This window comes from Lutjanus erythropterus, chromosome 20 (assembly GCF_056507025.1).
Source record: "Lutjanus erythropterus isolate fLutEry1 chromosome 20, fLutEry1.hap2, whole genome shotgun sequence".
NCBI classification, from domain to species: domain Eukaryota; kingdom Metazoa; phylum Chordata; class Actinopteri; order Lutjaniformes; family Lutjanidae; genus Lutjanus; species Lutjanus erythropterus.
In genome coordinates, this window is record NC_139336.1 from 21303124 (window position 1) to 21325530 (window position 22407).

The 22407-nt window shown below is 40.0% G+C and overlaps 1 protein-coding gene across 4 annotated transcripts in view; it reads right to left on the bottom strand.

The window, feature by feature from the left end:
* Positions 1-7567: 7567 nt before the first annotated feature.
* lhfpl2a (LHFPL tetraspan subfamily member 2a) overlaps positions 7568-22407 on the bottom strand; it is a 55845-nt gene continuing 41005 nt past the window's right edge. For all 4 annotated transcript variants that reach the window (XM_084746348.1, XM_084746346.1, XM_084746345.1 and 1 more), the window contains 2 exons: positions 18070-18878; positions 7568-9742 (listed from right to left, as the gene is read on the bottom strand). In XM_084746348.1, coding sequence (XP_084602474.1) covers positions 9486-9742; positions 18070-18490 — 678 coding nt within the window. In that variant the 5' untranslated portion in view covers positions 18491-18878 and the 3' untranslated portion in view covers positions 7568-9485. The remainder of the gene's footprint in view (positions 9743-18069; positions 18879-22407) is intronic.

A 22407-nucleotide genomic window follows, 5' to 3' on the forward strand; every position in this document is an offset into this window, starting at 1 on the left:
TCTGCACACTGTAATCGGTGCAAATGGAAGGATATTTATAACGATGGCCTCACGCCTTCCTGCTCATTAGTGTAATTCATACATGTACATTCACCAGCTGAGTTCAGCAGAGTTTTCACATGAAGCCTCTTGTCACCTGCTCAGAAAGAAATTAACTACTGACAGATCCACTACTCTGTATATACAGCTGCATGTTTATACAGTCCATTTGAAGAGGGAAGTGTAACTCGTCTCCAGTTTTTCTAGTGTTCTGGAGACTTACCTCAGTTTTACTCAGGATGTACTCTTCACTTGCATGACGAGGTTGAAAATTATATAAGATTGTATGAAATTAGACACAAAGTGGCCCGTTTTTGAATATACATGTGTGTAAAATGATATATTGCAATAAAAAAATGACTTAAAAAGACAACAAAAATGGCCAGTAATGTCGATGTAATGCTCTGATTAATGCTTGCGTATTCATAATCTGACAGTTGACGATCACTGAACTCCAGCAATCAAATGCATCAGATTCAGCTAAAATATCTTTGAATGTGTCTTTTTTTTTTCTAAACATTTATGACCTTGTGTTGCTGCAAACAGGTCTGAATGTCTGATCTCTCCGTCCGTCTGTCGTTGTCTCATGTTTAAGCCAGTGAAGCCTTTGTATGTATGTGTCATGTAGGAGTTTAAAAAAGAGGGAAATCGGCCTTTAAGTCTTAATCTGTGTGCAGGGCAGAGTCTGGCTGTGGGTCGGGGATCCTTTTCAGTTGACTGGAGACTTTTTTACATCTGCTGAAGCTTCCTGCAACATGCCTTGTTTTGCTCTCTTCTCACTGGCTTCGTTCGGACCAGTGCATGTGTACATTTATGTACAAAGCAACGTGAGATTATTCCTTCAAGAATATGGCACATTCAGAGTTTTGCTGTTATTTTTGACTTGTTTAAAATAAGTGTGAGAAAGGCGTTAGACTGCAATGCAATGTGAACTGTGTGATGTACTGTAGATGGACTGTGGCTTTAAGCTGTGCTTCATAATCAACATGGTTTGTGGTAGAAACACTGAGAGTGAAATTTAAATTTTCATAAGCATCTCTAACAAGAAACAGTTACTCAAATTATTGGAAAAAATAGTGAGATATGTTTGTATATTTTGTACGATTTACAGATGGTCGACTATTTGCTCTAAATTTTTGCTGTAATTTTAAAGATGCACTCTGGTTTCACCTTCAGTCGCATGTTGAGTAGTTTGAGTTTTGTATATTTATTGTATTAACACTGAATAAAATTCTTCTTCTGTATGTGTTTTTTGGTTACTCTTTAACTTTATGCTTATACAGTATTAATAATAATTTTATTTATCCAGCACTTGAAGTACTTTGCAATATGGATAAGGTTGTTTCCCCAACTATGGGCACTTTTAAGTCCCAGCAGGTTAATTCTGGATTTTTGTTAAAATTCTTCTTCTTCTATAAATATATATACACAGCGTTATTAAACATCCTGACAAAAAAAATAGGACTAAATAAGTAAGGGATAATATACAGTGCTAGCTTGATTTTTACTAAATTTGAAGAGTAAAAAATGCCTGTAGTTGAAGTAACACCCATAAATTAAATTAAGCCCGTAAAATTAGGTGAAAGTACAGTACAGTATGTGAACAAACAAGATGCAACTATGTAAAATCAACTCACATAAAGCAGTTAGACTGCCAACATAAAATCAAACAAGACAAGTGACCCATGTTCTGTGTATGAAAGAGCAAATGGCAGAATGTTAAAGTGGATTTGTACCAGCAGCCGATAACCAGATGAGGTCAGTAGTTACCAAAGAACATGAGCTTTAAAAAGTCACTTCACTGCAAATGTGTTGCCAATTTATGTCGCTCACTGTAAAAATATCTGCATGTAAAATGTTACTTAAGTAAAAGTGTGTAAATGTGATCAGAAAAATGTACTTAAGATGTAAAAATATAAGTAGTGAGTGCAGTCAAATGCCTCCTCTGTTCAGCGGCTTCACAGTGACCTGAGTAAATGTACTTACTGCTGTTACATTCCTTTGTTAACAGTGGTGGAAAGAGTACTGAAAATCTGTGCTCAAGTACAAGTACTGTTACATTACTTAAGTACAAGTACATTACTCAATTACAAGTAAAAGTACTGGTGCTAGAAAAATAGTTGTATTCTCAAAAAAAAAAAAAACCCTACTCAACTTATTTATGTTTGATACATTATCAATAGCAAACATAAATGAGGTGTTAATCAAATATCAGTTAATGCATTTGTAATTTGTTCATCATTGTTACTCCAAACACTGTTTTGTTTTTCATTTAATGGTTAGTTTGTGATCAGATAATCTTACTTGCTACAAAAATGCAGATGAAAGGCGTTTAGATTAATTCAAATTGTTCTCTGTACTCAATTCTTCTCAATGCATACTGAAGTATGAGTAAAAGTACAGACATGAAAATGTCCTCTAAGGACCCACAGTTTTCAGGATATATCATGTTGCAAGACTTTTTTTTTTTTTTTTTTTTTTTGCATTAAGTGTCATTTTTAATGGTAATACTGCTTTCTGTCTTAGTTTAAAAAAAATGGAAAGAAGTTGATTATGTATTAGAAACCGGTTGAAATCATCTTACCATAACTAATTCATGTTAACTTCTTTTCTTCTAATCTTAACCTGACTTGTCCTCTCTCTTATTTACCACCTGCATGGACAATGTTCATTAATATATTTGTTACTTCTCTGTTTAATGGATCATTTACAAAAAGTTAAGAAAGAAAATATTCTCTTACATCACTGGCAGAGCTTTTTACTTTTCATTTTATGACTCAATAACAGCCAAAATGATTTATCAAGGTTTAGATTTTGTTACAGCACTGTTGGTAATAGCAGAGGCAATAACTGACCTGTTAAAGAAGCAGTATAAAATATACAGTGTACACTCTCACACACTTTAAGATGATTGCAGGTCAAGTGCTGAGTCCTTTGGTCTCTGTTCAAACAAACTCGTGTGAAATAAAGCAGGAAAAAGAGGAAACTGGTAGCAGACCAACTTCTGTGCCAACAGGAAGGCTACAGTGGAGGAATAACAGCCAGCAGCTTTTCTTTAATGCCTTTCATACATTTCGGGAGTGTGTGAAAACAGCAGCGGCCTGCTGTTTGCTGTCTGTCCGGGCTGAGACGTGGTCGTCCTCTGGGCGTCAGCTGCTCTGCTCACAGCTGCCGCCGTTCAGATACTTAACTGTACTTCATGTAGAGCTGCAGCGATTAATTGAGTAATCAATAATTAATTATTTATTCAATTAATCACCAACTATTTTGATTATGAAATTATCGGTTTGGGTAATATTTTGAAGGAAAAAGGTCGTCTTCATCAGTCTGAGGATCTTAGACTTTGAGAAATGCTGATTGACATATTTCACCAGTTTCTGTCATTTTATGGATCAAACAAGGAATCGATTAGTCAAGAAAATGATTGACAGATTAATTGATAATAAAAATAATTATTACAGGAAAGACCTGAAGAGTAGGTCCACACATGTGGAGGACACGTATGACGTATGTCTCCATGTCCTCTTTCATCATCACGTCTTGTTACGTCAGTTGTGTCCTTTTTCATACTAGTATTTGTTTTTTAGTGTTCTACATGGTTTTCATTTTGTCATTTTTTGTTTTGTTACGTCTTTCTCAACATGTTGCTTCATTTTTGCATCATCTAAGTTTTCATCTTATTTCATCTTTCTTGTATTGTTACGTCATTTTTTGTCTTTTTCATTTTCTTATATCACTTTTTGTTTCATGTAGCATTTTGGTAATTTTTCCTCAGTTTTTGTCATTGTCATTGTTACGTCTTATTACATCTTACGTAATTTTTTGTCTTGTTACATCATTTTCGTCTTTTTCATTGTTATGTCTTCTTGCATTTTTCTCCTTGTTTCTTTTTCTTCTTATTTCTTTTTCATTGTTTTTTGTCTCGTTACATCTTTTTCATCTTGTTACTTTGTTTTTTCTCTTTTTCAGCTCCTCTTTTTAGCGCACACACGAAAAATAGGACCTATTTTTCAACTGGCACAATTATGACAAGTTTATGAGTAATATTCGAAAGGGGACTCCCTCTGCGTTTGTTTCTGTGCTTTTCAATGAAATCTCCCACCCAGCCATTAGCAAAAAGTAGGGGATCCACTGTCTCTGTGTTGATTGCAGTTTGTGCTCATTAAACAGCCTTTTATTGTGAGCCAAGAGAAGCAAACAGGTCACTTTCAGTCCCAATTCCAACGCTATTTTATGCTGTTTGCAAAGTTCATTATTAGAACATAACTCAGCTCAATTTATGTGAACTATTCGTGTTTAATTACCCTCTGCTCATGCCAGTCTTTCAAGTGGACAGACTATTAAACCAAACTCCATTCTAAAAACAGGTGTTTTATGGTGGGGCCGTATGTTTCACAGTAAAAACTTCAGTTTCACCATCATTAAGACTTTGTTCTGACTCACTTTAATTGGCGAGTGTTTGCCATAGACGCATTTGTGTTGACTGGCTCTGACAGTGTTTGTTTTCACCCCATGATAGAAATTACATCATTTATAGAGAAATCATTTTGGGGTGGATAACTTGCCCCCAGGCCTCCTGCCTCTTTAACTGGCTACCGTACTACTCACTGTTACTTTGTCTGGGAAAATGTAAACAGTCCTGCCTTGTTTCATCTGATTTCACAGAGAATCTGACCCAGTGGCAAGAGTTAGAAATAACCAATCCTCTCATCAATCTTCTTTGCATATGTAGGTCATGTAGGGGCATCAGTTTTAAGATTCAGAACCAGTTAAAAACTGTTTGTCGTCTGTTTAAGTACAGTAATTGAGTAATTGTACTCAGTTACATTCCACCAGTGTTCAACATAAGAGAATACATGCATTACTCCTCTACCAGGTGTAAAAAGGAAACAGAACTCAGTGTCTGTCCTCATTCTCGTCCTCTCTGACTCTTTCCACGAGAAGGAAAATGAAAGACAAAACTAAAAGCCTCTGGCAGGCACTGACACACACACACACACACAGGCCCGAATTTTCTGCTGCACTCTTCAGATTGCATGATTTGTCATGTGCCTAATCTGGAAGTCATCAAGCGCTGTGTTTAGTTTGAGAGCGCTGGTGGAGGAAGGGAGCCACAGGGTTGTGCCAGAGACTTCTCTGTAGTCCACATGGAGGGAGGGAAGAGGAGGAACATCTGGGGAGAGGGACGCCGTGATCACACAGACGCACACAGGTAGTGCAAAAGTAGGAGTATTTGTTAGCTGGGGGAAAAGAGCGCAAACAGAAGCTAGAGGTGTGAAATGTATGTTTGATAATATGTCTATATATTTTAGCTATAATAATGTGTCAAATAACAGAACATACAGAGAAGTATTACCTGAACCATTTCTGCTCAGCTTTATGAAGCTTTATACCGACTTTCAGCTAATTGTTAAGCTGTCTGACCCGTTTTCAGAGAAAAAACTTTCAGTACACTTCCTGTTCAGTGCCAAACAGCTGACAGACACAGTCAGAGATGAGCTGGTGAACATAGTGAAGCATTTAGCAGCTGAAAAGCCAGATGTTTGCCTCGGGAGCAGGTGGAGACCAAAAACAGAGCAAAAAGAGAGTGAAAGTTGGACTTAAATTCATCAGGTAAATAAAAACCTCCTTCCAAATTAGTGATAATGTTGCTCCTTAACTGCAAGAAGTGTAAATAAGCAACAGTTTGGAACAACTTCACCATTTCAGCTTAGAAGCTGATGATTTATCAATGATATCTTCACAGGTGTCCCCAAAGTTAAGTTTAGTTAAGTTTAAGTACCAATACACCATAGCAGAGATACATTACAAGTAACAGCATGCATTCAAAATTCTAATTTCGTAAATGTATCATGAGCAAAATAGACTGTAAGTGTTAAAGGTTAGTTTTAGCTGCTTTTTATGCTTTTTATACAGTTAAGAAGTTGAGTTCAGTAATCTAATATTTTTGTGCACATTTATGTCTGTATGCTCAAGGATCTCTCATGGTTTGGTGATTCACAATTTTTTGAAAAACCCTGAAATACCAAGAATGTTGCAAGCCATATTTTGACTGTTGTCATGACTCTAACACTGACTTGTACAAAGAAGCTTGGTCTCATCTTGCAGCATCTGCAGATTAATCCGCTAAAATTAGCCTTTGCTGCCATCTAGACTATAAGGGAGCTGGGAGGGACAACTGAATGACATTCAGTTTGTTTTGTGTGGTGTCTCACAACAAAATGTTCTAAATCTTTAAATTGAGAAATTTGGACACTCATTACACTGTTCTTTGCATCTTAAACTGAGACTATAGTATACAAAAGTTGAATTCAAAAATTTGCATCTAGTTTCATCTGGCAGTTGTGGTGGCTTTGCAGTAGGTGCTTCACCGTCTGTTGCCTGGTAGAGATTGTTATGCCCCGGTCTAGGGGAACCATGGACATAACAGATAGTGTGCTCCCTCTGTCTTCCCACTCCAAAGAAGGCCAGCGACCAAGTTGCCAAGTTCAAGAAAAGGTGCAGTTTTATTTTACTTCAGGGGGAAAAACAGGCCAAAATAACAAACATAACAATCCAAAGAAAACCCTGAATTTACCTAACGAAAGTAATAGAAAATAAATGACAAAATACTAACCTGATCTCCTAACTGAATATAAACAGGATAAAACAGGGTTAAAAAATAAAAGCCCCCCCCCCCCCCCCCCTCCACTAAACTGCCCTACTATTTACACTTATTTACAATTTTTACAAAAGCTCGAGGCTTATTCTGCACATGCTCCCAGTGATCTATCAAACAATTTCTCTAAGTAAATACAAACAATCTTACGTCTACTCGTCTACAAAAATTATTCTGACCAAACAATTCACAACACCATGCTGGCGGTTCTTTGTGGTGGAGAGGCTGGAGAGGAGACAGAATGCAGGCCGCCGGCATTCAAATAGGCCTTGGGCTCCGCCCCCTGACCAATAGCGCAGCAGCAATCCTCCTCATCATCATCATCATCCTGCGCCACCTGTTCCCAATTCACGCTGGAGAGCAAAACACACACACACACACTGGGAGAGGAGACACTGCAGCAAAGGACAAACACATTCACAAATGACCCACAGGGTCATAACAAGATCTGCACTCTACTGAGTAACCTCTTTTAGTTTGTAACTATAGCTATCAAATAAATATCGAGTGGAGTAAAAAAAGTGTAATAGTTGCTTCTGACATGGAGTAGCAGGATCAAGTAGCCTAAAGTAGAAATACTCATGTAATGTTCTGTAAAATTGCCTCAAAATGTACTAATTAAGTACAGTACTTGAGTAAATGTACTTAGTTGACTGTGAGGGACACACAGAAACACACATGCAGAGTTCAGTTCTGCATCAGTGGAAAAACTGATCACCCGCTGTCTGGAAAACGTACCCACCCCCACCTCAAGGGCCAAACCGAGGTCTCAGCACCAAGCTGGCTGCTCCACTTGCTGCATCTCCTCCCTCCTCCTCCTCCTCCTCCCCACAGTGAGGCTTTCACTGGATAAAAAACAAAAACCCGAGCTTATATTTTTTCCCTTCTCTTTATTCATTTGGCAGAAACAAATGGGAACAGATAGGACACTATCTATGACGCGACAGACTCCCTGAAACCAGACATTACTAATAACAGCAATACTTCATTAACGTGTCCTCATCTTTCAGTCCAGTCTTTGTGCACAGATTACAGGATGTCTGCCGCTGAACGAGGACCAGACGCAGACCCTTCACAGGTCATCTCTCAGCTTAGGCCAGGATTAAGCTCACTTCATTTCAGGACAAAAGAAAACACACCACAGAGCTTTGTTTGCTCGTCCTTGTGCAGTCTGTGTGAAGAATAAAATCCCATCGATACATTTCAAGGGTCTGCAAACACATCAATTATTCAAATAACAGTACATTCTGGAAGCTTTAAAGGACATCCACTCTGATTCTGTGAGTAGTTTATTCTGACTGAGTAGTGGTTCCCTTGTTGAGTTAAAAATACTCACACATGGCATTTAAAGGGACAGTTCAGGTTATTTGAAGTGGAGTTGTATAGTAGTAATACTGATAGTCAGTGTGTTAGCTACAGTAGATGGAGGTCGACATGGCCCAACTTTAGAGTACCAGTGTTGACAGGGTCAAAAACAAAAGGTATTTTAATAACATTAAAAAAAAAAAGGGACCACCTAGTATCAGTTAAAGTGCACACTATATTTAGAATATTTTCAATGCTTTATTTTGCCATCAGGCAGCCTTTTCAAACAGGAAATAACCATTAAATAACCAAATATCACTCTCACCACTACAACCAAACTTTATAGGTGAAGTCAGTAAGTTTACCTCACAGAACACAACAGTTGCTTGTCTGCCACTGCCTCGATCTGTTACTGTTTTAAAGTGAGAGTTTGGTTGCTCTTAAGTCAAACACTAACACAAACAAACTAACCAGTCAAGGCAGAGGTAGGCCAACAACTCCTGTGTTTGGGGTAGCATGTAACATTTCTTCACTAAAATGTCTAAAAATGCTGCATGTGACATTAAATATTTTTTGTTAGTTGTGTTTTTATCATTTATTATAATTCCAAATATTTGCAACAATCTTCAAACCACTGAAATCCATAATTTATTCAAGATAATGGGGCATTTCCTTGTAGCTCTTGTTAGCTAGTTGCTAGTACCTATAACATCCAGGAAAACACGGGATACATTAGATACTTCAATACATTATCTTGTCCATGAGCGTGATTTTTGCCTCAGTCGTGTCATCACGATATAATCAAATTACGTCTGTTGTTATTGTTGTAATATGAGTGAGACCCCATAGTGGCAGAATTTACATGTTGTGCGTTTAAGTGACTAAAACACCTTTTGTTGCTGAACCCGTACAGCAATTCATTGCTTAGCTTCCTACACAAGTACTCCCGCTGCTTCTCTGAACTGACATCTAGGTAATACACCGACTATCAAAAAGCACCTTACACAACCCCACATTAAATAATCCAAACTATCCCTGTAACAGTTAACAGATCCAGGTTCGCTGGTCGTGGTCCGGTGACAGAAACACCAGTGTTTTTAAGGCAAGAGTGACATCATCAGCCCAGCCTGGATCAAGCTGACAAGCAATCATTCTGCGATCATCATAACTATCTATGTACAAAATATATATAATCACACTTATTTACAGGACATGTGGCGACAGACGAAGCCTCTTAGGGCGTCCACATGATTAACATGAATACAATAACAGACACAGCACCTCTAGTGGCAGAAAGACGAAGACACACACTGAGAAAAAAACTTGGCACTTGTAGATTTCTCCCACATAAACACAAAACAGAGACAAAAAGAGTCAGTTTTAGTGGTAAACAACGCAGGGGCCTCTGTTTCACAGGCCAGCCTCATCAGAGAAGACAGAAGGGCGGGTGTTGATTCTTCTGTTTCCCCCAAAAGTATCTATCTCAGAGGAGGCAGATCAGGCTTTTCCCCTCCTCGATCTCCTCCTGGACTTTGTCGCTGGAGGTGGCGATCTCGGCCTGCGCGGAGAAGACGGCGCAGACGAAGGTGAGCACGGTGCCGCCCATGGCAGTGTAGAAGGCCCAGCCCATGGAGCAGAGCCCGGCCCGGTACGGGGCCGCGTCGGGGCCGCAGTACAGCTGGACCTTGTCTGAACCCCAGCCAGCAGGGTACAACATCAGACCCAGGATCAGAAACAGACCTGAGAGAAGGGAAACAGAGAGGAGGAATGTTGAGTGGTGGTGGTGGTTTATTAAAATACAGTATTCATAATAATCAAATGTAAGGGTGAGCATGAGAGTTCATTCTTGACCTTGGAAATAGTAGTTTGACAAACTTTGACAACAACAGAAAAAGTAAAATGTATACACACATGAAATTCAGCAAATTAAATTACTAAGAGCAAAGGACATGGGCATTTCTGTTTGATCAAAGGAAAAGTTATTTGTTTGGAATATCTCTACTCAAATAGTTGCATTTAGTTTTCTACCTGTGTTGAATCTAGGATGTGGGCAGAGGTAAACAAGCTGTCATTACTCTGGTGGCAGCTCACCTGTTCAGCTGTAACACTGTGATGTATGGAAAGGAATTCACTGTTTGACCGTTTGCCAAGAAATCTGAATCAGTTCACTCAGTTTAGTGACTCACGTTAGTTTTGCAATTCAAGTGCTCAGTTATATAGTGTTACGTGCCACAGTGTGTGTTCTTGCTGTGCTCAGGTGCTGCTTGCAGCTGCTTCAGTGGGTGACTGGCAGCAGCTGCTATCACTCACTGATCAAACCTGGAGCTTAAAAGCAGAGAGCATGAAGCAGGACAGGACCAGTGGGCCATTTGGCAGGCATTGGCCTGCATGGCAGATGTTGGTCTGCATGTGGCTAGGCTTGGATAATGTTGTGTCTTATGTGTTTTATTATCCTGTTCAGTTAGAATCTTTTAGTGCACCATTCTGATTTTGTATTTTGAGTTATTCTTCTTTTGTCATTTTATACTTGTTTGTACGTTTTCCTCAGTTTCTTTTTGTTCTTTTTCCCCGAGTCACTTTTAAATTACTGTTACACCCCTTATGCCCTAGCCTAGGTTTGTAACAATAGTTGCGTTTTCAAACAGAGAGTTTGTTACAGTTACAATTTCACCATATTTCACCACGGCAAGAAATACCACCTGTTATCAGAGAAGACTATGTGGGTGACTTCTTTGGTTTCAGACAGAGGACAGATAACCTGAGGTCTCAGTACTTTAGATAGCCTTCCATAACTGACTGTCCAACATCATTACAAAGAGAGTAAACATTGGCTGAGGGAGCGATCAACAAATCAACACATACAACACATCCAAATTTGTCTATTGTCATTTACAATTTACCATATTCAGTAAGAACAATCCTCCTGAGACTGTGAATATTCACCATATTTTATTGCAGTCTTGCCTGTTATTTCAAGGAGATCAGAGTGTCTGACTGAACAACCAACTAAACCCACAACAGCTCAAATCTGCTCCGCGTTACTCGAGACTTTGTTAATGATGACTGCAGCAAATTATCTGTGACCGCAGCCATTCTCTGGTACGAAAACATTTCCTGCCCAAGTGCCATCTTGGCATCCAAAGCATCCCATCAGGATATAAAAAATATTGTAGCAGGCAGAAAAGATTTCCTGCCAACTGTTGAAACATGACAGAAGATAATCAAAGTGGGACCTCCAGGAAAAAGAGACCTGGACCTGAATCTTGACATACACGTCTGTCAGGTCAGCGCACAACAGAAAGCAGAGATCAACAGGAAAAGGTAGCCAAAGGGATTTTTCCCGCCTGCCCCAGTGACTGACTGACCCTCCGGTGTCCTGCATCTCAGGGGAAGGATGGGGTCACTTCCTGTTGTACCATGACCCACTTCTACTGCTGTGCTGACTTAACTTCAACACCCCAGTACTGATCCTGACATACAAACGTGGTTCTTCTTATGGATGCATTAAAAGATTCAGAGTAATCTCTGCACATAAGGTGATGTATCACAGTGTTAAACAACTTTTTTGGAACATGTTGCAGGCATCAAATTCAGAATGAGTGTATATTTATTAAAAAAAAAACAAAGTTAATCAGTTAAAAAACTAAATATCTTGTCTTTGTACTGTATCCAATTGAATATGGGTCCAAAAGTTTTTGCAAATCATTGCACTCTACTTTTATTTGTGTTTTACACGACATCCCAACATGTTCAGATTTGAGGTCGTAGGTCTTTCATGAATCTGCTCCCAACAAGGTCTGTGGATTATCTTCAGCAACTGGGTCATGATTTTTGGAAGTGGACACTGTTGTTCAGTTTTTCAAATGTATGTTTTTGGCGCTCTGAGAACCAGAAGCTGAGTGTAGACATTTCTACAGTCGGGCTGCTGATTCCTAAATAAAATGTGAATCACGATTTTTCTCCCTAAGACCTGTGATCACAGTTTTTTGGGTAAAACACACTAGAGGTGAGAGGAAAAATATATTTTTTTCATGAGGTGAACTGTCCCTTTAACATGAGGTTTCTATCCTTTGCTCTGCGCTTCCTCCAGCGATAGTGGATCAGTCAGCTGACCAGACGAGGGTCCTGCCACCAATCACAGCTCAGGAGGAAACATTTAAAATAATACAATTACAGATAATAAATGAACCTTACAGCTCTCCTTCAACCTGCAGGTCTGTCTGCTTTGTTTCATAAAAACAAATGTGTCTCGCTCTCCTTTCATTCTCTCCTAATCTCTCTTTCTCTCTCTGCTTCCTTTCTTTCTTTCCTCCTCCCTTTCTCTCGCTCTTAAAGCACCCAATATCGTATTAAACAAGGAAATGAAAACTAGGTCATAAATTCTTTCCACATGTTGCTGCAGTGCCCTGACGTCCAGACCGGCTCCAGTGATGGATTGAAGGTATGGTTTTAATTCCCAACCCCACCCCTCCCTCTAAGACCCCCCCTCCACACACACACACACACACTCCCACCCTCCCCACTACAAGGTGGACCTTCTAACCTAATATCCCGCTGCACTCCACCCTCCCAGCCTCACTATTCCCTCTGCACTGGCTCTTGTCTCCGTTAACTTCCAAACTGTCAATTCTCCGCCATCAATCCGTTCCTGATAGCTGCCACCAACCCTCCACCCTCCTCTGTAACCTCTGCTCCCACAGCCTCCACCCTGTAATACAGCACAGCGGGCTTGCGCTCTGCTCCAGGAAATCTGGCCACCCTTCTCCTTTCCAGGAAAAAAGAGGAGCTGCTGCTGCTGCTGGGTCCCCCACCCCACACACACACCCTCCCCCATCTGGGATCCACGTGAAGTTAAACTAAAGAGAGGAGACAGCAAGAGGGCAAAAGGAAACACTGGCAATCTGTCTGTTATTTTCTCTTTTAATCGTTTGGTGTGTAAAACAGAGAACAACCTGAGGTGATGTCCTCAAATGTCTTGTTTTGTCCAAACAACAGTCCAAAATATTTAATGTATAGGAATGTTTAGACATGGAAAAGCAGCAAATGCTCAGTAACACTTGTCATTTGATCTTTTGTTAATACGACTGTAACAATAGATCAAATATTGATTGATATTGATGAAAAAGTGTCTCAATACTGTACCATATTGCTCATACAAAATGTGCAAGACAATTCATGCCAGTTTTTTTTGCACATTTTATCATGATATTATCGTACCTTGACTTTTTGGCATTGTTACATCCCTAAATTGTCTATATATTTATAAAAATATTGTAAAAATTTTTTTTGATTTTCAGCACATGGACTCCTAAACATCAGACATCCAAACAAGCAGAGCACAACCTGTGTGGTTCCTGTGGTAGATTATTTAATTGCAAGGTTTAAATATGTTGCATACCGTCATGATATTGTAGTAATTATTTATTGTAAAATACTGCCCAATGTAAAATTACAGATATGAATGAAAAATGCTGCAGTGTAGAAATAAAAAAAAGTGTTTCCTGGTTTTGCTTGTTTGCCCTGCATGTTATGTGTTATTATGAAACAGCCACACCTCCATTGTAAACGCAGATGTCCAGACAAAGCTAATAAATGTGTGTGAATCACCTTTCTTATCAGCCAGAATGAGCAGTTCTGCTTTCCTAATTTGCGTAATGTGAGATATTTTTATGCCATACTCACCATTAGACAGTAATGCTGCTTTAATTCCTGTGGAACTTTGTTTTGTTTCCTTCCAGCCTGCGGCTGAGTCATGGTCAACAGTTAAACCTGTGATGACTCACGGCTGGAGGGAAAGTTTATGGCAGGTAATAAAAGCATTCGACACTGAATGCACAAGATTTGGAGACAGTTTTACAGCTGTGTTTGTTTGCCGTCTTGTCTCTAATCCTTCTCGACATGAGTGACGATGAGTGACGAAGGCTTTTCAATAAATGTGCAGAGAATTCACTTACAGGTAGACTAACTGGCCTCCAACTGTGCGCCTGCAGGATACGAAGTCTACCCAACTGACCCTCAACAGAAGACCGTCTGTTTTAGCCATCTGATTGCGTAAAGCGAAGGGAATGGATTTACCTCCAGCCTGACCGTCAGTTTAATGGCATCTGAGAAACTGAGGCCATCAGAAAGTGTGTCAGAGGGGACACAAGAGTCTCATGTAAAAAGTGACATCAGTGTAAGTGAAGATTAGGTTAATGGGCTCTGGAGCTCCTCCAGTGCAATGACGTGACCATCTCTGGCAACGGCTTCACAATCTTCCCATCTGAGGTCAATCACTTCCCCAAACATCTGCCGTCTGGCTCCAGTTTTCTCATTACCGGAGGGTCGGCACGAATAGTGGAAATAGTGATTAGTAGAGAGTCGGTGTGGTGGATATCAGTCAGAGTGATATCATCCACAGGCCTCATGAAAAAGCAGCAGTCAAACTGAACACTCTGACTGATTGACTGATGTTGGAAAAAAGACAAAGAAACATCAGCCTGTTAGATGTCAGGCAGAAGGTACTCTGGGTCTTATCTCTTCCTGCGGTTGAAATGAGTAAAAGGTTATCAGCCTTTTGCTCCACCGGCACAGAGGAAAACCTCCCGCCTCCTCAGCTGTTTGAAGCTCCTCTCGCCCCCTTTCCTCTTCCGCATCCTGATCCTCTCCACAATGAGGAGACTCAGCAGTGTGTTGCTCCATTTTCATTACCTTAACCATGTGTCCCTGACTCACATGACTTTATGTAGATGGTAAATAAAAGGCTTTCAGGAGATGTAACACCATCACTGATGGCTGTATTGATATGGCGATGAAAAGACTCAATTTTAACACTTTCAACATGACAAATGATCGTTCCCTAAACCCTTCTACCCTCAGCAATTGTCCAAGAATAACTAGACATGGAAGGCCTGTCAGTTTGTTGTTTTACTACCTGCCAAACCAGTTTGCAAAGGACTGCAAAGGAATCAGCTTTTCTTTAAACTTTCAACTTCAAAACCAATCAGCTCTCCTCTTTTTTGAGTGGCTGTTAACATTACAAGAAATACTAGTGCCACCTTGAACTCTTGTCAAAATATGATGACAGATTACATCAGTTACATCTATAAATAAAAGTGCGGCACGATAAAAAAAAGAATCAAACGTTTTGTTTTAAAATTAGATGTCTGCAGTCGAGCTGTCAGCCGTTTCAATTCAATTCTTCAGTTCAAAATTTAAAGCTGACTGACTTTACAGACTACAGCAGTAAATGAGCGTTATTTCCAAAACCAACAAGCATACCATTATCTAACATTTAAAGAAATCTACAAAATCAGTTAAGAAACAAGTTAAGGTATAAAATAAGCAACGTTAAATACAGGTACCTTGCAGTAGAGAGTGACAAGGGAGTGGATTTTCACTCCTGTCCCGTCCTTTTCTCAGAAAAATACTCCTGTTTCATCCCAATCCTATGACAGAGTAATAAACCCAAAAATTCCTGTCCCATTCCAATCCCGGAAGAATAATTTCGGTCCCATCCTGTTCCCGTCAGTCCACAGTCCACACAAGACATTAAATGCTTTTTTACATATATAAAAAAATGACCTATTGTAACTATGATTCCTGCTCCCGTTGACTTTTTTTTTCCCAGAATCCCAAAGATATTTCTGCCTCTACCTTGCACCGATGTAAAAACAGCATAAAAACCCAATATTTCCTTTAAGGAGTCCTGCTCATTGATTTGCAGCATTGCCCACTGTTGTCTACCAGAGATATAGTATTGAAGGAGCAATAATTGACAAAATCTCTGACAGCTGACTTAGTTTCTTGTCATATTGCTAAACCTTTCATTTAACTCATGCAGTTATCATCAGATATGTGAAGAAAATGTAACAGAATACAGACAATAACATCTGTTGTGTCCTAAATAAACATTCACATTAATCTATTTCAGGCTTATTGAGTCGATCGAGTCTTCCAGCAGCCGCTCATGATTCACTCTGGATTTGATCAGTCTGTCAGGTCAGCAGGCCTGCACAGAGCTGGCTTTACTGCCTGGCATGTCCTTCACCACACGCCCACCTCTTTCTGTTTGGGCCTGCACCAAATAAACAACTGTGGGGGAGGACAGCCATAATCACCAGAGAGCTGAGAGCTACAGGAGGAGGTTCAGTGATCTCAGGGCCTCCTCCCTCCCATAATTCACCACCGCAGGGAGTCAAAGCGGCCGGAGATTTGGCCTCAGACGCGCCACCACGGACACAACACACACACGCCCTTCATACACACAAACAGAGATACGCATGCGTGTTCAACTCGAGCGTCAGAGAAGCCTCAGCTGACTGGGCAGAAAGTAAATATTGGGGTGGCAGTTGCTGCGAGTGACAGCTCCGAAGGTGGAAACGAGCCATCGCGTGTTTTAAACTTCTGACTGCTGCTCAGGTCGAGTTTCACAGAAGGCTCCACGAGAATCAAACACATCGTTCTCGCAGTGGGAGTTGTGGTGCTCATAATGAATGTGTTCAGCTGAAGCTTTTCATTTACCTTGATGAACAGTGGACGCCACAGGAATGAGGAGAAACAATAAAGGTTAGATGGACTGAGTTCGCGTTAAGGTTCGTCTGTTCTTTGTATATTGTCAAGGTTTACTCAGGGAATTATGAAGAGTTATCGCAAAAGCAACACATACATCAACAGTAGGGCTGCACAATATGGTAAAAAAAAGTCATACTGCAATATTTTGACTGAAACTGTGTCTGTGATTAGCAGGAATGATCGTTTTTGCACTCCAATTTTCTTTTTTACTGAAGAAAAATAAAATAAAATAGTGATGATGTGACATTTGTTGGGGTCTGTATGTTTTTCTTTCAGGCAAGGCGATCTCTGCAGCACCTCAGTACCTCATTATAATGCTGTTTTCTCACATTTGTCCTTTTTCAAAAAAAATGCAACTTGGTTCTGGTTCTGCAATTTGGATATTGCACATGGCCGTATCACAATTTCAATAATACTGTGATTAACTGTGCAGCCCTAGTCAACTGCGTCAAGAAGTAAAGAAATTAGTTTGGAATTTATTGTAGTATTGATGTTTTTAGTCTGGCTTGGAACAGTGTCCTGGTACTGTGGTTGTAGTCACACCTGTATGTGGGATCAAGAACCGGGTTGTGCAAGAAACAGGCTGCCTACACCTTTTCCAAAGTCAAATTCAAGCACTTTTTAAGCATTTTTAATGTGTATTTTCAAGATTTTTCAGCACCTAACAGCTGTAGTAAATTAACAAGGGCAGATATTTAATGCCATTGTTGGTGGAGACGATAGACATGACCTAACTGTGGCTTTTAATGACCACGAGAAGGGGGTTGGATGACTTCTTATTATGATCACAAAGTCTACTGCAACTATGTTCTTTACCACCCAACCTTGTTCTCTGTCTGTGATATCTGTGTTTTCAGAGTGACAGAGACACAGAGTGTCCCCATAAGCAAAGTAAATGCTGTCAGTCTGTGGCGATCTGTGTGGGATGATGTTCAGGGAGCTGGTCATTATTGTGAAATGAACTCTGACAGGGTGATGCATCTTGAATCATCCTGAAGGAGTTTATTTCACAATAAAGCCCTGCTCACTGTACATTAACCAGCTTATTACATTGCTACTTACCAAAATAAATCAATAAATTGACACCAAATATTGATTTTAAAAAGAAAAAAAATATTTTATTGCTCCTCCAGAGTCTATGATTGGAACTGTGCCCAGACCTTAGAATAGTGCAAGTGACCAATCAGAATCAAGTATTTAACAAAGCCATGTAATAAAAAATAATAGATATGTGTATATTCCTGACTTTTCCCCTGATGGTCTGAACTCATTAGATTCATCACTAGTTGCTTAATTCATATATTAAATATTTTGGCAGTAAAAAGAGATCCGTGGCAAAAGGTAGTGAACCAAACCAGTGTGAGGCATTAATGGTTGAACTTTTTAACCTACTAGCAAACAATTAAATCTTTAAGATGACAATACCATCAGTGGCCCCGAGCCAATTTGAGTTTGAGACGCCTGGAATATATGTACCAAAACTTTTAAGTATATGTGTGGTGTGCACATCTCACCTGCGATCCCTTGCAGCAGTCCACACACGTTGAAGATGCTCTTCTTCATGATGCTTTGGAAGCACATGGTGAAGACCGAGATGAACGCCACGGCACACAGCAGCAGAATCCCCGCTGCCAGGAAGATGGACGTAGCCTGCCAGAACCCGCTAGCAATCTCCCCAAAGTGTATGGCGTATGGTCCGCACAGTATTCCACGCTGCATGTGGGGCAGTTTTATACAGCGGCCGTAGATCCCTAAAGTGGGCCTGTAGGCTTCTCCGGCCGCAGTGGCCCCATGGGGGCCGAAGACGGCGTCCGGGGTGCGTGGGAATCCCACCAGCCAGTCAGTGCTCATGAAGGCGATGAGCTCTCCGAACGCGGCCACAATACTCAGCAGAGTCCACAGCATGGAGCGGCAGGTGACAATAACATGGCACATGCTGACGGTGGCTGGAGTTCAGATTCAACAGAGAGGTGAAGAGGTGAATTGTGGGTCAGGGCCCTCAAACGGCAGAGAGCTGAGGTTGTGATCCTTCTCCTGCGCTGACGTGAGAGCAAATGAACACTTCACAGAAAGGAGAACACAAAAGGTTCCAGTCAATGATTCACAGCCTGCTGCTTCCTTCTTCTTCTCTCTGCTTCTTTCACTTCTTATCTTCTGACGGTGTCGTTCTGGCACAGCTGTCGTTCCTCCTCCTCGGACTCTCCCTCCTCGCTCTCTTCTGTCGGCTCGGTCTTCAGACTCTTATTCTGTCTGGTTTTTGGTGTCTACATTGTATTGAAGTTGTGTTCCCTGAGCCAGCCCGCTGGCGTCACATCAGACACACCTAAGACATAAAACACAGAGACAGAACAACAGGGTGAGCGCTTTAATTGCATGTGTAAAATGTGACAGTGTGTTATGAAAGACACTCTGAGATGATCAGTCATTTTTGTTTTATTTGAGCTCTCCTGTTTCTCCTCTGTCATATTTTGGAAAAGCAGAAGTGTGGAGAAGGAGGAGAGTGTGGAGGAGTGTGTAGATCATCAGGAGAGGCTATATTGAGTTGGAAGTGGGCCTCTTCAGTGTGTTTATGTTTGAGGATTTGTGATCAGGGCTCTGGCCATGTCCTCTACCCCCTGAGGATCTGCATGACCAAGAGATGAAAACTAGAAAACATGATGCATTAATGCCCTATCAATACTGGATTTTTGGGACCGATACCGATATTAAAATAAAAATTAAATAAAATAAATAAATAAATAAATGATATACAAATAACATGAGACAGATTTAGCTACATTGTTAGACACTTATTTTCATATAGTGTTATTTATTTCATATTCAATAAAAAAAAGAGACAATACTATTCTTCAGACTTGTTGGATGTTTTCAATAAATGCAACTCAAACTTCGCTGTCATCCTTTCAAACTGCTGAAAATGCAAAACTCAACTGTTTTTTAAAGGTATTCTAAAGCAAGACATGATATAGTTCTTCTTGAATTAAGAAAAAGATAAAAAAAAATCTGTGAAATTGTGCTCAGAAAAACTAGAAAATACAAACATAAAAACAATCTGCACTGTGCATTAACATCACCAGTGCCGATTATAGCCTGATATACTGTATCATCAACATCAACCCTGCTGCACTGCTGAGTCAGTGACACTACAGTGGACGAGCCGCAACTGGTGTCAGTTCATGAAAAAGTCACCACCAAGCACCAAAGTCGTACCGCCAAATCTGTCTTGATTACAGCAAGAATAACAGACAAAGTGCTGACTGTGATCCTAAGGCTAATCCTCAAGTGCACAGACATTGATGATGATTTTTGTATCTCAAGAAGCTGTAACAGGCCTGCATGAGAACTGAGAGCCTTCACGGCCAAAGAGACATGAAAAAAAAGAGTACCTCAAACATCTTCAGCAAGACACTCATAGAAAAGATAAACATGCTGGATACAACGCTGGATTTGAATAGGAAGTGAACCACAGGTGAGGAAAAGGCTTTCTACGGCATGCTACTCTGACATCATGAAGAAACAGCTGTCTGGCGTCACACAAAAATGGCAGCACCCATGGACGTGCACATTGTATATGGTAAACCATCAACAAAAAAGTGCATCTGCCTGCATTTAAAGCAATACACAGTACCTTTAAAGTCGAGATGAAACAACATTACAAGAGTATGTAGCGTCCGTATCGTGACATATTTGTAAGTGAAACAGGATGGGCAGGTGGGACATGAGAGGGCGTGTCATAATCTGGCATACCATGCTGTTGCTCGCTAATTAACTAATGAATCCTTGATTTGTGCCACTAAAAGTTGAAGACGTTGTTGCAGACATGATATTTTGTATTTTTACGCCATATATTGTTAAATGGGTGCCCTATATGGCTGTGGATGTGATCTGAAAGAGCTCATTTCATCTCAACTTTAATTATCCAAATATAACCTTCTGTGCCGTTTCAGTGAGTAGAGCCTTTCTGCTGAATCAAACTGTAAAACCATTTGCTGTAAAAGGCCTAGTACTTGACGTAAGTGTCTCTAACTGACTTATAAACTGGCCTATTTCACTAATAGAATAATTACATCGGAATCATGGGCCTAATCTTCACACCTCATGACATTTTTCTTTAATAAAGTGACTCGTCTGAAGTGATGCCTATTTTCTGATGACAAAAAGATTCCTTGAAGATCCCCAGAGATTTGACCGTTAAACACTAACTCTATTTAAGTTATAAAAAGTTCTAGATTTGATTTATGAGAGACATTACAACACAGAATTTTGAATGCCAGAGAAGATGAAAAGATGCTTACACTGTACAGGCCTTTGTGCTTATGTTATAAACTGAGCTCAGGGCCAAAGTTGACAGTTGTTTCTTTTCTCTGAGTCTCTATTTTTTTCTGCGCTAGTTTCCCTGCTGCCTCCTGGGAGTCTGTTCGTCATTCTCCAGCCAGTGTTTGGCAGGGCAGCAGAGAGAGCCGGGGGCCGCTGTTGACACGTGTGCCGCCCGCACTGCGAGGTTTCCATCCCTCGGCCCCGGACGTGCCCTTACAGCAAAGGTCACGGGAGCCACGGACGTCCCATGTGGTCACGTCCAAATGACTGGGACTCGGTGTGTGTATATGAGTGAGTCATGGCATTACACAAACTTTGATCTTTGTCATCCTGTAGAGATATCAACAACAGCTCTCTTTTTTCCCTCCTTCTTCTTTTCCAGCGGAGAAAATGACCCAGATCTGTGGTCTCTTACAGGGTGGTGTGTGTGTGTGTATGTGTGTGCTAACGTAGAGTGTGTTTGGACTGTATAAAACAGATGAGATCATAAGAAGAGGCCCAGACAGCCGCCTCTGTGGATTTGGACCAAAATTAATTTTATGAATTACAAGTGTTCCAATTGCCTCACTATGAACAGGATGGTGAGCAGTCTTACAATTACAATCATCAGGTCTGTGACAACCATGTAAATCAGTCAAATACAGTGAAAGCATCAGTCTGATTTTGATTTCATAACTCTTGTGTAGGACTGAAGTCTTGTCATTATTTAAGGAAAATTCAGACTCTGGCACCAACAAAGATTACTTTAATCTAGATTAGTTCTAAGGAGTTTAGCAAAACTAGTTTTAAAATTAATGAATCCCGATTTAAAATTAAGCAGCGCTCTGTTGCAGAATTTAAAACTAATGCATGTTTAATACATTAAAAAATTAATCAGTTTAATCAATGTGGAGATGTGAAAAAAAAATGTGATCATGTTTGCTAGCTAGCTAATAATTTAACAAAACATCAACTACATGGTTTGCTAACTAACTAATAAGTTAACAAAAACATTACATTGTTTGCTAGCTAGCTAAAAATATAACGTTACATTGTTAGTTAGCTAAAAAGTTAAAACATTATAGTGTTTGCTAGTTAGCTAAAAAGTTCGAAAAGCTTAAAAAAAGAACTTGCTGGTGGAATCAGTGGAGCAATATGAACAAATAACAGAAGACTGAACAACAGACAACAGGAAAGTCCATCTCAAAACTATCCAAAAAAAAGGCAGCCACTTTAAAAGTTAAACCTCCTTGTGCAACATAAGTAAACTGAATTTAGGTAAAAATAAAAGCTAAATTGAGGTTTGAAGAGAGGTTTAAATTGAATCCTTTCTTAATTTGGAGTTACTTTAAAAGTTTGATGTAACATGGTGGTGTGTGTGTGTGTCTGTGTGTGTGTGTGTACGCTAACGTAGAGTGTGTTTGGACTGTGTAAAACAGATGAGATCATAAGAGCGAGCACAAACAACCGCCTCTGCATTTGACCCAAAATTAATTTTATGAATCACAAGCATTCTCATTGCCTCACCATGAACAGATGCAGCAACAGATGCATTC